This window comes from Propithecus coquereli, unplaced genomic scaffold, assembly GCF_000956105.1.
Source record: "Propithecus coquereli isolate 6110/MARCELLA unplaced genomic scaffold, Pcoq_1.0 Scaffold107, whole genome shotgun sequence".
Classification (NCBI taxonomy): domain Eukaryota; kingdom Metazoa; phylum Chordata; class Mammalia; order Primates; family Indriidae; genus Propithecus; species Propithecus coquereli.
Genome location: NW_012134636.1, coordinates 2,437,532 through 2,454,567, shown reverse-complemented (window position 1 = coordinate 2,454,567; position 17,036 = coordinate 2,437,532). Strand labels below are relative to the sequence as shown.

The 17,036-nt window shown below is 42.5% G+C and overlaps 1 protein-coding gene across 1 annotated transcript in view; it reads left to right on the top strand.

Annotated features, from left to right (window-relative positions):
* Positions 1–7,253, top strand: part of SUMF1 (sulfatase modifying factor 1) — a 116,258-nt gene extending 109,005 nt beyond the window's left edge. Inside the window, exon 9 of the mRNA XM_012647269.1 lies at positions 6,132–7,253. Within this exon, the coding sequence (XP_012502723.1) occupies positions 6,132–6,242 (111 nt within the window). The 3' untranslated portion in view covers positions 6,243–7,253. The remainder of the gene's footprint in view (positions 1–6,131) is intronic.
* Positions 7,254–17,036: the final 9,783 nt, after the last annotated feature.

Below are 17,036 nucleotides of genomic sequence, written 5' to 3'. Positions count from 1 at the left end.
CAGTGAAGCCATGTGGGCCTAAAGTTGTGCCTATAAATTTAGTTTAGTTAATAAATGCAGAGCTGTACAATTTATCTGTTTCTTCTTGATTAATCTGGTAGTTTGTGTCTTTCAAGGAATTTGTACATTTCATCTGAGTTATTGAATTGAATTTATTGGCATAATCTCTGTCTCTTCTTCGGGTGTTTAGACCATTTATATTTAATGCAACTATTGATACGGTTGAGTTGAAATGTGCCATCTTGATTTTTTTTCTCTTTGTCTCATCTGTTCTTTGTTCCCTTTGTTCTCTGTATGTCTTCTCTTGGGTCTTTTCATCCCTCCATTTTCTCTCTTTTGGCTTATTACCTATAACTCTTTGTTTAAAAATTTTAGTGGTTGATTTAGAGTTTATATTTTACACCTTTAACTTTTCATATTGTATCTGAAGTATGAGTTTTAACTTAGCCAGGCTCAGTGTGATGGGGAGAATGTTCCAGAAGAGGAGAACAGCAGAGTGATGAAACTGAATAGGATTCGCAGGATTTTCCAGAGAAAAATGGCTGTTCCAGGATCTTGGTGTTCAAGTGAATTGTACATTATTTAGGTCTTTTAACACAGTCTGGTTATTTCTGTGAGGTCAGGAAACAGCACAGTGTTGGTAGTGAATTATTTTCAGAGTACTTAGCCTTCTTCTATATTAAGAGTGGCAGCTTTTACTAAATTATTAAGATGTAGATTCTGGAATTATATCTGGATTGGAGTTCTGTAACTGTTCCTTGCTAGGTATGTGATCTTTCTAACCTTTTAGGTTACGTTACCTCTTAGGTAACCTTTCTAAGCCTCAGTCTTCACATTTGTAAAATACACATCATAATTGCACCCATTGTAAGAGTCTTATGAGGAATAAATGGACCAACATAGATAAGCTCTTGGTATAGCTTATGGTAAAGACTCAGTAAAAGTTAGGTGATCCTGTCATCATCATCCTTAGTCATCATCTTTATTATAATTAGGTTATTTTCCCCTTTCTTCTCTTTTGGAGAAGGAACCAACTAATGAACTCCTAACTAGACAGGCAAAATCCTAAAAAGTATGCTCATTACATAGGTGGAAATCAATAAAAAGAAAGAAAAATGTTGTAATTCATTTTCTTAAAAATCACCTTGCTTAGAAGGTAACTTATTTTCTAATATTGGCCAGGGCCACTTTGCCTGGCTAAAGTAAACGTTGATGATCATTCATAACTTTCTGGAAGTCTATCCAAAGTATAGATTCAATAAGGAGATGAGGGCACAGAAAGAAAAAACTATGAGGCAACATGGCATCTAGCTAAGAGAATAGCCTTTGGAATGGGATTGAATAGGCTGAAATCCCAGATCTACCACTTATACACCATGTGATCGTAGGCACACTATTAACATCTTTGTTCCTCAATTTTCCCTCATATATACAGTGCAGATACTAGTAGTACCTACCTCACAGGGTTATTGGGAGGATTAAGTAAGTTAATATATGTGAAGTTCTTAGAGGAGTTCCCATGGTAAGTATTCCAGAAATATTTGTTGTTGTTGTCATTGATGTTGTTAGATTAATCCCCCTGGAGTCTTTAGCCCAATGCATAGCAATGAGGAAATCCTTACTCTCCTGCCAAGATGAAGAACAAAAGAAGTTGGTCTACTGTCAGTAGCAAGAACAATGAATGGGAAATCAAGAGACCTGAGTTCTAGTTTGTGGTTCTCTATAATGATTTTGTTCAAGTTGAGCTACAATTACCTTAAAAGTCTTCCTCCTATAAAAACCATATTGCTGTTCCACTTGGCTTCAAAGGCCCAAGGCTGGTAAGTCGTTATCTTAATCGGATTGTTCCCAAGTCCACTATCACATTCTTAGCACAGATATGGAGATCAATTTCACACAGTAATTAGACATTTTGATGAAATAGGACTAAAACAGGTCCTTCCCACTTTCTCTGGTCTTAATTAATATGATGACCCATTTTCAGCCACCTAAAGACCTCACATCCTTAAGAACCACTTAAAGTGCTAAAAGTAGGGTTGGAAAAAAAGAAAGAACAATGAGGACATTCATAATCAGGCCAGTTACCTCTTTAATTATGTGCATCATTAGTTGGAATTTAAAGTGAACGACTTGCTAATAAACGTTTGCTGAGTGAATGAGCGCATGTGAAATGGAGCAATGGCGTGAAGTGGCTGTTTTCGCAGGTGCTGGGCCTGACCTCTCAACACTAACTTTTGTAGTGAGACTTGCTTTTTAGTGTTTAGTTCAGCATAGTCATTTTGGTTAATGGAAGGCCTCAGGGATTGCTGTGATCTGATAAAGAACTAACTCCTTTTGTTGTCACTGATTTTAAGGTTTTTGTTATACAAATAAAACATTTTCATTACATAAAAATTAAAGATAGAAATAGAAATAAAAATCATTCATCCTGCTTCCTAAGGAAAACTGGTAGTGGTATTCTATCAAACTTTTTTTTGTACTTTATTGTTTTCTGTCAAGAATGGAATTATTCTGTATATACCAGGGTCTTCAAACATATGGCCATGGTAAAAATCTCATGTATTATCTAACTCTTTTCCATTATCCTATGTCACAGCTGCAAAATCCTTCTCAACACAGTGCTCTGGGCACGTACAGCTCATTTGAGGCATATCCTGGGTTTTGTGGCATGTGAACATCATCTTATTTTAAAATAGTTTTTTAAATAAGAGAGAAATGGCAGATAGGAATATGCCATCCAACAAGAACTCAGTCCTATGTCATATCCTCAGAGAGATCCCTCAACTTTTCCATTCGTGTAGCAAACGTGTATCCACATTCAGATGCTGAAAAAGGAGTATTATCATCTTCCTCCAAGTGAGCACAAGCTCTCCCAGACCTTCTTAGAAGCTGGCTAATGCTTTAGTTGTAGTGAGGAAACAGATTATTCCAAAGAGGTCAGATAAGACAGGCAAAGCTAGTTTCTGTGATTGAGTGTTTATGTTCGTTAGAAAGTAATAGCTATAATGCCTCCCACGTGTCTAGTGCTTTACTTTTGTATGTAAAAACAAGATGAAGTATGCTAAAATTAGTCCATTAGTGGCTCCATTTTATTGATGAGGGAACAAATTCAGAAAGGCTTCACCTTTGCTAAGATTAAATAGTAAAATGTTTGCTTGTCACAGTTCTCACTTGTATCAAGCCCAGACTCCTGTCTGCTGAGAAGACTGGAATGTGACTCCGTCCTATTTGTCCACCCACATTTCCTGTTCATCATTAACCATCTTTGTACCAGTCACTTTTCCTGGAATTCTCACTCTCCAGATCTTTGAGCAACTCAGACCACATGTCACCTTATCAGAGAGGCCTTCCCAGACCACCCTGTCGAAAGTGTCCAGGCAGTCACTCCCAGTCCTCTTTGCCTATCTTAGTTTCCATTGACGTGACTACTACCGGAAACAACCTTCAGTTTATCAGTGTGTTTATTGTCTCACTACTCTCTGTCGAATGTCAGCTCCCTGATAACAGGTGCCTTGTTTGTCTGGTTCTGGTTGTATCCCTCATGCCTAAAATAGCATCTGACATATTGTAATCTCATGTATTTAATGAACATATAAACCATGCTGTGACATGCTCAGGCCATGGTCTTGATAGCCTCTTAACCTGCCTGAATTTTTCAGTTTTAATGCTTCTGATGTCATTATTTTTTCCACTTGATATGCCTTCTTTGCTCCTTTTTAAATCCTATAAATCAGTGCTCAAAGTGTGGCCCGTGGGCCTATAGCATCAGCAGCACCGAAAAGCTTGTTAGAAATACACATTCTAGGGCCCTACCACAGACTTCTCGAGTCAGAATCTCTGGGTGCGTGGCCTGGGGCGTGGATTTAAACACGCTCTCCAGGCATTCTCAGGTGTGAAGTCTGAGAACCACTGCCTTAACCACGGAAATCCCAATCAGGCCAAGTTGTGCCTTCCAAAACAGTCTTTCCCAAAGACTTTGGCATTCTATGAGGGACAATTCGTTCACCTCCACTACTAGTAACCTCAAAATTGTTTAACCCTAGCATGTCTTGTAGCTGATTGATACGTAATCTGTTGCTCAACCAGCCTGTGATCTCTGGCAAGACAAGACCATGCCGAGACATGATCTCCCCTCTGGGCACATACAGTGGGCAATCAGGAAACACTTGATTGTTTTGGTCATGAGTGTGGTAGAGTTATGGAACAAGAATGCCCATGTCGTCTGTCTGTTGTCTGTCTGCCTGCCCCCCTGAACTTGATCCTTACTGCAGTGTGGAATTCACTACACATGCTTGGTTTCATGGGATCCTGGGTTATCCACAGGAACTTGATTCTAGAAATGCCAAAGCACTGTTGTTTCATGGCAGCCCAATGAGTAGGCTCCTACGTGGAATGAGGCATTTGTTGTGTCTTCCTGCATGGTCACCTCTAGTCATTTGAGAGCTTCCGTTGCATGTGGACCACATATAGTAGCAGATGCCATCAGTTTTTATTATTTCAAACATATTTTTAATTGAACTTCCCTCTGCCTACCTGAGACTTAGTAATGTTTGTTATATTCTTCACTGGCCACAAGGAACATGAGAAAATTGGTTGCTGTTGTTTCACTATCTGTAGAAGACAAAAGCACTGTGTCTTTCTTTTTATGGTAGAAGTGCTCCAGAGAATTGTCTTATCAACTTTAGAGATAATTTTGTGAAGATGAGAAGCACTTTACTTTGTGAGAGAAAAGAGAATAATTAATATTTAAGAAAAAAAAAATCTCTTGCATGCTGACCTATTTCTCCAACCCCCAAATTATCTCTTCTGCGTGAGTTCCAACGTTACTCTACACGATTCTTTGCGTCGTTTCTTTAACCAGCTGGCAGGGACTTGAGTCTTACTGGGCCAACTCAGAGTTTATGCTCATGGTACACAGGATGACTAGTTTATTTTCATTCTCTGTTATTTTGGATCAGAGAAGAATCCTAGAGCACAAGAGTTCCATGCATGACTATATTTGGAATCCGGAAGCTTTTGAAGTGTTTGTGGCAAGTAATTTGTAGTTCTTCACTGAATACCGACTAGGTGGCCAGGGACGTGCAGGTGTGTGAGCGTAGGCAGGACTTGTATGTTGGGTGTTGGAAAAGAAGACACAGGATGTGGTACCTTTCCTTCTGGGAGTATGGACTCTTGCCAGGGAAGCAAGAACACCAGTTAGATCTTGGGTAACTCATTTACTTTCTCTGGGCTGTTATGATAAAAATGAAGTAACAGATGACGGTGCCTAGCACCATGCCTGGTATGCTGAAGGCCTGCGTCCGTGTGCGTGTGTATGCTTGTGCCTTGCTCTTATAACTAACACCGGTACAAAACAACCACACACACAATTGCACAGCTCTGTGAGTTAGTGTGATTTAAACTCCAAAAGCAATGTATACAAAAGCAGTGTTTCCCACAGCCTTTCCTACATTTGGTGTTCCTAGGCTTGCTGTTTAACTTTTTGCCCATCTTCTGGATACTGGATAGTAAATGGTATCTTAATGTTACTCTTCATATTTTCCCAGTTGCCATCTATGTTTATCACTTGGTTTCATGCCAAAAATCAATGTATACTTAGTGTGGGAAATACGAACCCCAGCTGCTGCAGGATAACTGCTGTGCACTTGTGGTGCATTCTGAATCTTCTGGTCTTTTTTTTCTTGGCGTAGATAATTATCCGGCTTGAGCTCATACTACGTCTACAGTTTTACAGTCTGACTTTTTCATTTAACATTCTCATTAAATGTTATGTCAAAGCATGATTTTCAATGGCCGCTTACGGTTCTGTCATCTGGATGTGCCTAGACTTATGCAGTCGTTGATCTCTGCATTTTCTCCTTTTTGCTGTTACAAGTAATGCTGACACCGACATCTTTGTACTGCATCTGTGTTATGTTTATAAGGTAAAGGACATTGGATAATATGTGGCTAACTCTTGAATGTGCTGCCCTTTCCAAAGCACACACGTTAAGTGGCCGTGAGGCTTGTGGGGCAGCACTGGGTATAGGGCGGCGTAACCGCTGAACAGGTGGCACTTCTGTGTAACATGCACCCGCCAGTGTGGAGCCCTCAGTCCCAGTAGCACTTACGTCGCTTTCCTCTCTGCACAGTCCTACTGCTACAGGTATCGCTGTGCTGCTCGAAGCCAGAACACACCTGATAGTTCCGCTTCGAATCTGGGATTCCGCTGTGCAGCTGACCGCCTGCCCACCACGGACTGACGGCCAAGAAGAGCCTTCCCAAATCCAAGAAGTCATGTCTACCCTGCACTGGGCTTGCCTCAGAACTCTGAATGATCTCATGCAAAGAATTCCCACCCCAAGGTGGGTTACGTACCTGCCCAATGGCCAAAGGAACCGTCTTGTGAGACCAAATCGCTGACCTGTGTCAGTGCATGTGCTTTATCGTGTGGTGCATCTTTGGAGATCATCGTTGTGTTTGACTTTGGAGAGTCTTTTAAGAGGAAGGGGAGCGGAGGGAACCCTGAACTCGGCTTCAGGAGGCCTGCGTCCTACCCGGGCTCTGCCACAGGGGTCAGGCCCCAGGGTCCAACACTTGACCTTCCTGGGCCTCGGAGCCCTGACATATCGAATGAGGGTGGACGACGTGACCTCTGAAGTTCTCTCCAACTCACGAATTCTAAGAGTGATTATCAGAATATATTGTGATTTCATAGTGAGAATTTATGACAGATTATTTTTCAGCTATTTTTGTCCATGTGTGAACCTTGGGTTACACTAATCATGTAAAATAAGAGTTCTCTTATGTATTATTTTCAGAAAAGGGTGGGGGTGGTGATGAGACCTTTATATTCATACTGCACTTTGTTTTCCCAAGGAAATCAGTGTCTTCTACATTGCTATGGTGCATCCCACGTGGGCCAGTGATGGCGTGCTGAAGTTCAGCAACCTGAACACAAGGGAATGTCTGTGGGGTGACTCTGCTGTGCTTTATCTTTCAACACTAAGTGCCTTTGGTTCAGAGGGGCAGTTAGAAAGCCTGTTTTCCCCTCTCCCCAAAGCCTTCAGTGAATGTGAAATCCGTGCTGAACGGGGAAACCTGCTTAATTCTGTTGATACATAGAGGAGAAGAGGAACAGGAACCTTGAATTAGCTATATTCAGGGTATCATCCAGTATTTTGTGATAGAGAAGTAGGAAGCCTCGTTGGCTGTGGAATATCAGATGCTTTGAGTCATGCACTATGTTGAATAAACTGGTATCTGCTAAATCACGTTTCACTCTCATCCATTTCTTTTCTCTTTCCCTCTTTGTGTCTTGTTTTAAAAAATGATTTGGGGCCGGGCGCGGTGGCTCACGCCTGTAATCCTAGCTCTCTGGGAGGCTGAGGCGGGCGGATTGTTTGAGCTCAGGAGTTCGAAACCAGCCTGAGCAAGAGCGAGACCCCGCCTCTACTAAAATTAGAAAGAAATTAATCGGCCAACTAAAAATATATAGAAAAAATTAGCCGGGCATGGTGGCGCATGCCTGTAGTCCCAGCTACTCGGGAGGCTGAGACAGGAGGATCGCTTGAGCCCAGGAGTTTGAGGTTGCTGTGAGCTAGGCTGATGCCACGGCACTCACTCTAGCCTGGGCAAAAGAGTGAGACTCTGTCTCAAAAAAAAAAAAAATGATTTGGGATGTTTGTGTGTTTAGTTTGCTGGAAAACTTTCATGTCCATTAGCTAGTGGATAATTTTGATGTATGCGCCAGTTTGTGGGAATTTTTATTCCAAAAAGCACGACTGTTCTGCTGGGAACCCTATTCTGACCTTGCTGCTGCTTGCTGCAGTAGATAATGCACCGTCAAGGGTGCTGCCTTGGTTGGTGGTTCCGTAAAACCCGGCAGCTGCTTCACACGCCGGGAAAGCACCTTGCTCTAGAGTGACAGCTTTCCACCCGAGGGCCTTGTCGTCAGGATCCCATCCTGGTTCCCCAGTCCTGAGGGCCCCGAAGCCATTTCTTGCATGTCATTTGAAAGAAATTATTAAGTCAAATAACATTCATAAGTGTTTAACCAACACTCGATTGCTACTTTTGTGCTTAGCTTCCTACTGTGAAAACATATTGAAAAACAATCACATGGCTGATGTGTTTAGCTGTATTTGTTGTTCAGTCATTTTGTGGCTCTAAAATATTTCTCTAAAAACTTCCCCCAATTGATGATTAATTCCAGGCAAAAGAAAGAAACAAACATTCATGGGAAATAACTAATGTAGGAAATGAGATACTTTATTTTTAAAGTCACCACTACTCTAGTACAGTTTGTTTTGACTTGTTGCCTCCCACCTGCATGTATTTTACATCCTTATATTTATAGTGTGTACATTTTGAATTCTTCTTTTGTTAATTAATGTTATATGGCATAAATATTTTGGGATGTTTTGGGGCACAGTTTTTAGAATTGCATTTTTAACAGCAGCCTAATATTAGAAAGCATTTAAAATGAAATCCTAACAAGCCCTTCACTTAAGAGCCACATGTTTAGGTTACCAACTATGGGAGTACACCAAGCTGCAGACAGCTATAGCTACTACACTTCATAATGTGGCACATTGACCTATGAGGAGACCAACAAAATGGCAGTGTAAGAATTTTGATTTTGATGCCATAGATATAATCCTGAAAAACCTCACCTTCTGCAAAATTGCACACAAAAAAATAGGGATATAAGGGAAAAATAGGGGTGGAGGAAGATCACTCAAAACTTAAGGAGGTTTGTACCTCGTACCAGAGCACTAACAAAATAACCACCTGAATAAAAACCAGTAGTTCAATTAAATCTCCACTGGCTCTGGGAGGCCGAGGCGGGCGGATTGTTTGAGCTCAGGAGTTTGAAACCAGCCTGAGCAAGAGCGAGACCCCATCTCTACTAAAAATAGAAAGAAATTAATCGGACAACTAAAAATATATAGAAAAAATTAGCCGGGCATGGTGGCGCATGCCTGTAGTCCCAGCTACTCGGGAGGCTGAGGCAGGAGGATCGCTTGAGCCCAGGAGTTTGAGGTTGCTGTGAGCTAGGCTGACGCCACGGCACTCACTCTAGCCCGGGCAAAAAGAGTGAGACTCTGTCTCAAAAAAAAAAAAATCTCCATTGGCATTTGCAGCCAGCCTGACAGCCAAGTCAGTCATTTGCAGCCTGAAACCCTGAGGCTCCTCCTTCATTCTCGAAGATGTAAGTCCTTAAAGACGTACGCTTATGGAGACCTCTTCCATCACAAGTAAAAATCTGATCCAGGGTGTAGACTTCTTCATCAATCGATTTTTTTTTAAGTGAACACTGGTCTTTGCAGCATCTTTTATCTGGACTTTCAGCTTTTGAGAGAGCTTAACACAGTGGGAAGTGTAGCAATTCTTGAAGCCACTAAATAAACCACTACATGGACTAAAGGAAGGCACTTCCGTAGGATTTTTAATTTTTTTCTGAAGGTCTCGTATATAGTGCTAGGGTTTTCTCTTACATTTTAGAAAGGTTTGTACCTGATTGTTTTAAAACACATTTCACTGGAAGACGTTATGTTAAGTGAAATAAGCCAGGCACGGAAAGGCAAATATCACATGTTCTCACTCATATGTGGGAGCTAAAAAAAAAAAAAATTGAACTCGGGGAGATAGAGAGTAGAATGATGGTTACCAGAGGCTGGTAAGGGTAGTGGAGAAATGGGGGCAGGTGGGATAAAATGAGGATGGTTAGGGGGTGCAAAAATACAGTTAGATGGAATAAGATCTAGTATAAGGTAGCACAATAGGGCAACCATAGCTAATAATAATATACATTTTAAAATAACTAAAAGAGTAGAATTGGAATGTTTCCAACAAAAAGAAATGATAAATGCTTGAGATGATGGATACCCCAATGAACCTTGATTTGATCATTATACATTGTTTGCCTGTATCAGAACATCATACGTACTCCATAAATATGTACAAATATTCTGTACTCATAATGTAAAAAATTCAGACCACATGTGATCCAACGTGACTTCCACATTCTATGTCCTCTGTTTCCTGTTTACTAATCACTTACAAGCTATCTCTGTGTTAAAGAAATACTTAAAGCAGAACAGACCATTTGGTCGATGTGCTCCGTTCCAGTATTGAAAATCTTTTTTTTCCTCCCCCAGGAGCTCTTATATCTAGAGTTGGTTTCTAACTCATTTCTTGCCCCATTGAAGCGTGGAGGGAATTTGAGGTTTGTTCCCAAATCCGCTTTGGTCCTGAATCCTGGACGTTCTTGCTTTATTTTCATGGGTATACATGACAGTCGAGGCATAGCTTTTTTCTTAAAGCTTGTAAACATGATTAGAAGGGGCGGGGGGAGGGGAGGTGATGGTGGTTGGAATCAAGAGTGACATTTCCTTCTTGAAAGCAACAAATTACATAGATGTCTCAGTGGAATACAGATCTGTATCAATACAGGCATTTTTTTTCTTTTTCTTCCCACCCCCTACCTCATTTTGGACAAAGTATCTTAATTGTCCATATGACCTTTCAGGAAAAAAACAAATAGAAGATAACCATTTATTTTAGTAAGTGTTGCTTGGGGTGGGGGCTGGGGGAGGTCTCCGTTATTATGTCTCCAAAATAGTGTGTTGGTAAATTCTATTTTCCGGGGGCTCTTTTTTTTTTTTTTTTTTTTTTGAGACAGAGTCTCACTCTTTTGCCCAGGCTGGAGTGCTGTGGCCATCAGCTTAGCTCACAGCAACCTCAAACTCCTGGGCTCAAGCGATCCTCTTGCCTCAGCCTCCCGAGTAGCTGGGACTACAGGATGCACCACCATGCCCGGCTAATTTTTTCTATATATTTTTAGTTGTCCGATTAATTTCTTTCTAATTTTAGTAGAGATGGGGTCTTGCTCTTGCTCAGGCTGGTCTCGAACTCCTGAGCTCAAACAATCCGCCCGCCTCGGCCTCCCAGAGTGCTAGGATTACAGCCCGGCCTCCAGGGACTGTCTACTGAGAATTCTATTGTTGAGAAAAAATGGTTTTTCATCCATAAGAATCCCAGACTTTGGGTCTTCTTGCTAATCACCTTTCAAAATAGGTCATGTTTTTATCCTCAGTTTTCAAGCTGCAAATAAAATTTTTGCATGTAGTAAAATCCATAGTTGACTTAGCAAAAGGAATATTTTTTAAAAACACCATAAACATGGTGCTTTCTATTCTGAAACTTAGAGAATTTTATAGAAGAGATTAGTATGGGATCTGTTTTTTCTTTTTTAAGTAATATTTTGCATGTATTCCTCCTCTTTGCTTCCAACAAATATTAGCGTTACTGTTAGCAATATTTCTCACGAAGGAGTTCACTTGCAGCCTGGCTGGCGGGAGGAACGAAGGAGGCGCAGTCGGGCAAGGAGCGTTGACAGGTGACGCAGGCTGGGCGTGAGTGGTGCCCGTTCTGAAGGGGCTGCCACTGCCCTGCTCTCGCCGACGGCTGCCATGCGGCAGTGCCAGCCTGGAGTTGCTCAATCATCCGGCTTCCAGGAGTAGCTGGGATATTTGCATTTTTGTTGGACGTCTTCGGAGTTTTTAATGATGGCAGCCAATTCAGATTGAAAAAAAAAAAAACACTAAACTGAGGTGTCAGTTTGGCGCGTCAACAGAGTAATGTTAGAAGCTCTGAAACAACGCTTAGGGGAAAAGCGAAACCAGCAAACAGACTATGGGGGGGGGGGGAAGAGAGAAGACTTGCCTTGTCGGGTGGCCTTGAAGACCCAATAAATTGCTTCTGCAGCCAGATTCTGCCCGTGGGGTGCCAGTTTGCAACCTAGAGTATGAAGAGTCGATTTTTTTCATAGAGCACAAAACCTCGTATGTTTATATCCGAAGAATGACTGACATGTAAGTCATGGGCAAGTAAGAAAGGTGCAGGTGTGAGAAAGGGCTTGCCCAAGGGCCTCATCCTGCCTAGAAATGCCTCAGGAGGCTCCTGTCCTCCATCCACCTAGAACGATTTAACAGCCGTGGGTAACCTCCGCAGAGCCAAGACAGCCCATTTTCATTAACTTTAGCACTTAACTACTAAGTTTGCAGATTAATGAGGACAGCAGAAATGTCAGTTTCTTGACTGTTGGTTTCATTTTATTTATTAAAACTGAATTCTCTAGAATACAAACTCCCCCAGAGCAGGCTTTGCTTTTATAGGTTGGCCAGAATCAGTTGTGCGGTTCGTGAGAGCTGGCCTTTGTTGTTGCAAATGCTTAAAACACCGTGGAAATTATTAACTCCAAGGGCCTCAGATGGAGCCTTGGCAGTTGGCCAGAACTCCTTCCTTCCTCTGACTCTTGTGTTTAGACCATTAGAGCAGGAGTTTAATTAATTTTTTTATTAAGCAAAAGCAGTAGAGACAATATTCAGGTATATTCAGGTAGGCTGTAAAATGAGAAGTGCTCTTTTCTGGAACTTGCCCTATTTAGGATTGGAAAGTTCAAGGGATTGGTACTAAGGGGCGGAATTTTTCAGCTTCAGATCAGATTCTAATCTGCCCCCAAATGGTAATTGACCCCAAAGTCATCATTATGCGAAGGCTGGTTGGGCCTCTGGAATTAGTCACAGTTGTCAGGCAAGAAGGCAGTTCCATTTCAGAATAATTGCAGGTCGGATACGATTGCTCTCCCGCCCCTGGGCCTGGGCCATGGTTGACAGACTCCTTGTTTTCTTTGCTGAGGGAATTGGAAGACTGATCAGAGCAACTCTTCCAACATGTCAGTTTGGCACCTCAGCAGCGTAATGTTAGAAATTCTGAAACAACGCTTAGGGGAAAAGCTAAAACAGCAAACAGACTATGAGGGGAAACAGACAGGACTTTCCTAGTCAGGTGGCGCTGATAAAAAGCTCACCTGCGTTTACTCCGGTGCCTGTGGGGAAGGGCTCTTCTTGGTTGCTTTTGCAAAGTCTATAATTTTTTCTCTGCTCCAGACCCTTGCCAAATAAGATTTTATTGATTTAAGTGACATGGGAATGATGCCCCTTTAATCTCTTGGGTTGCCGTCTTTAGAAAGCAGTTTAGCAGAGGCTCTTGGAACTAGATTGTCTGGGCTCATACCCCTGTACCACCACATGCTTAACTGTGCCACTTGGAGGCAATTAATGTCCCCCAAGGTAAAGTGGGGATGATAATACCTACCTCTTGGAGTTGTGAGGAGCTATGAGATAATGCAAAAATACAGTGCTTAGCACAAAGTACTTGCCTAAGTGCTTACTAGGTAGTTGTTTCTATCACGAATATGATTCCTAAAAGCAGAGGAGCAGGAGGTACTACCAGATGGTCCTGCTCAACCAGGGACTTACAGCTGTAGATCGGAGAGCAAAATGGACTAAGAGTAAGCAAGAACAAAGAGACTACACGTGAAAGCTCAACTTGACCCCCGTGTCAAACAAACAAACATTAACAGCTGGCATGATTGACCCCAGACCTGTGTGAGTCCTGGAATTTGGAAATGCCCTGATACTGCATGGTCCATAGGTCCCACCAAGTTCTCATAAAGTGGAAATTTAGATCTCATCACTGCCACATACATTGTGTAATTCTGAAGGTTTCCTCTTGAATCCACCTCACGAAGAACCTCTGGCAGGTTCAATACCAATGGAAATGTCATTTGTGGGCATAATAATTAAAAAGAAGGAAAAAAGAAAAGGGAGGGCAGTCTGTTAGCCCATAATATGTTGATCAGCCTGTTAAATGTTTCCTGTGGTGTTTTGAGTGCTAATTTGCATTTTGGTTTTAGAGAATATTTAGGTAGCTCTGCCTAGTTATTTAAATTCTTCCTTCTCATTTAACCCTTCTCTGAGATTATTGGTCTGGGATCTACATGCTAATTTATAAATAACCAGATTTAAAAATCAAGATGAGGGCAGGTGCAGTGGCTCAGGTCTACAATCCTAGCACTTTGGGAGCCTGAGGCAGGAGGATCGCTTGAGGCCAGGAGTTTGAGACCAGCCTGGGCAACATAGGGAGAACCCGTCTCTATGAAAAATGCTAAAATTAGCCAGGCGTGGTGGTGCATGGCTATAGTCCCAGCTACTTGGGAGGCTGGGGCAGGAGGATCCCTTGAGCCCAGGAGTTTGAGGTTGCAGTGAGCTGTGATGATGCCACTGTACTGTAGCTCAGGTAACAGAGAAAGACCTTGTCTCCAAAATAAACAAACAAAAATAAAAGTCAAGAGGATGTCAAAAGGTGAACGGTTTAATTTTTGCCAGACAGGACCCACTACAACCTGGTGTAATAGGTTTTATCTAGCTTGGCCGTTCTCAAAGTGTGGTCTGGGGACCCCAGGAATATCCAGTCCCCTTTCGAGGGGGTCTTGAGTAAAAACTATTTTCTTAATAACATTAAGATGTTATTTGCCTTTTTTAATTCTTATTATCTCATGAGTATATAGTGGAGTTTTCTAGAGACCACCTGATATGTGGCCTGATGGCTCGCAGAATATGAGCTTGTAAATTTTTATGTTTTACAATTTTTCCAGTCTTAATTTTTAATATGTTAAACATCTCTAGATATAACTCACATTACAAAAGCTCTTTGGGGACCCCAATCATTTCTAGAAGTGTAAAGGGATCCTGAGACCCAAAAATTTGAGAGCTGCTCATCTAGGAGAAAAGCAAGGTCGGCCAGTGCCGAATCTGTCTTGCCAGAAAACCATCAGCCCTTCTCCACCTCCTGTGAGGACAGTGAAGCACTGGGTTTCAGTGACCGCAAGAGCAGGTGCAGTTAACCATTAAGAAGCGCTTCCTTCCTGTTCGTTTTTGGAGACCTATTAAATATGGACACGCATGCCCTTCCCTGGCCCTAAGAAGACCCCCACCAAAAATCTAGCTGAAGCCAGTCACTCTGGAAGGGTCAGAAAGAGCAGTCCCCACAGACATGGCTGTGCCATGAGTTGTCACATATTTCACCGAGACAGTGATAACGGACCTGGGTCCTCTGAAAGATAATTCTGTGTACGGACTGCCCTAAACCATCCTGCAGCTGGAACCGCTTTGTACAGAAGGACTCCCAAAAAGGGCTTTGCAAGAATTAGGCACATGACGTGTAAGATCCTGACTACTGGTACAGCCTCTGCTCAAGGTGACATGGTGATGGGACCCTGCACGTCACCAACTTTCTTCCCCTCTGATAGTGGCTATATTATGAAGCCAGTGGGAAAGGCCAGCGTTACTTTCTGAAACAGCTCACTTCCTCCTGGGTAGAACAACTGTGATTGTTCTCCCTCTTCTCTGGGCTGGTTTGCCCTGCGGCCAGCGATTTCAGACACCTCGGAGGTGCCCGGCACTGTGCTGGATGCTGATGTATGTGACCTGATTTAATCTGCATAGCAGTCTTGGGAGGAAGTGGTTATTTTGGGTTAGTATTCCCAATGTGCACTTAGGAAACTGGGACTCAAAATGCCCCGGGTGCCGCAGCTGAGTGAGGCAGAACCAGGACTCACAGCATTCTTGTGACTTCTGTGTTCTCTGCTGCATCACTGGATCCGTAGTTTTGTTGTGAGTTTGGGGTGGGGAGGGGTGGATGCAAGAGGGGAGACTGCGGGGCAAGAGAGGGCCTCAAGGAGAAAGAAGCCGGGAGTGAGGAGGTGCACTGGATTAGGGGTTAAGAACATTGGCTCTGGGGCCGGACTGTCTAGGTTTAAATTCTGGTGCTACCACTTACCAGATTCGTGACTTTGGGCAAGTTACTAAACCTATTTGGTCTTCAGATTTTGAAAATTAAGTGGAAGTACTTCTAGAAAAGGTAGAATCAAGACAGGAGGGTTAAAATAGTTTAGAGTGGTCTGTGCATAAACCTTTGATCTGTTTCAAGTCCATTCCAAACTCCGAAGGTAGTGCTTAGTCACATCACAGTAATTATTCTCAGTGTGGTAATGAGATACCAAGGTGAAGACTACACATTTTTGAAAGGTGTGTTTCCATCATATTTCCTCCCCAGAACATGCCCCTTCTTTTTACAAAATAATTACGGTACCCTAAAGAAGTGGATTTTTCAGGGGCAGGGTGGGAGAAGGCTGTGTGTGTGGGAAACATTCATCCGCTGGAAATAATGAAGATGAAAAGGTGCGTTATCAGCTCGCTTGTTCCAGGCTCAAGTGCATGAAAAGAACGCAGCTGATAAGGACGGCTGGGATCGGTGTGTGAACGAGAGGGAAAGTGTGCTCCTCCTGCTCCTTAAACAGCAGTCTGAAAGAGCACATGTGAGGACTCCTCAAGATTAGATCCCCTGGCCTTTGAGAAAAGAGGCTAAAGTTTCTTGCCCGCTACTCCTGCTCTGCTGCTGGGCTCGATCCGGGCAGTGTTTCTGAAAATGCAGTTTCCGGGCAGCTTCCAGCTCATTTGCTTCTGTTCCAGAACATGTGTAAATATTCAGTGCCTGGGGTGGGGCTGGGGGGAAACCTGGCTAATATGGGAAACACATTCACACTCGTAATTTTGTATTTGTAAACAAGACCCTTTGCTTCAGGGCATATCAGGCAAGCCAAAGACTGAGTCACATTGACGACTGTAGCTCTGCCTGCGGGAAGGCTTTTCTGTGCCCTGGCAGCTTACAGTGGTCTTATGTGTGATGTTCCCCCTCTAGTGGCCAGGTTGGGCTCTTCTTTTCTTTTTCTTTTCTTTTCTTTTCTTTTTTCTCTTCTCTTCTCTTTTCTTTCCTTTTCTTCCTTTCCCTCCCTCCCTTCCTCTCTCTGTCTCCCTCCCTCCCTTTCTTTCTTTCTTTCCTTCCTCCCTTCTTTCTTTTCTTTTCTTTATTTTTCCTGTTGTACCAATGATCTCTAGAGTTGCGGAACCTGTTATTTAGGGGTAATGTGGATTTCGGAGGACTTGGAGAAGGGGGTAAAAAGCGAGGGGGCGCAAATCTTTATTGCATAGGTAAAGCAGTTGTTCTCAAATGTTTGTTCCAAACGCTAGCTTTTTAAAGAGGAAGAGGAGACAGAGAACGGCACCTGCAGAGGGGAAGAGAGCTGTGGAATGATTTATCTTTTCATTTTGATTATTTTCTGAACTTGTACTGCTTTTATTAAGAAT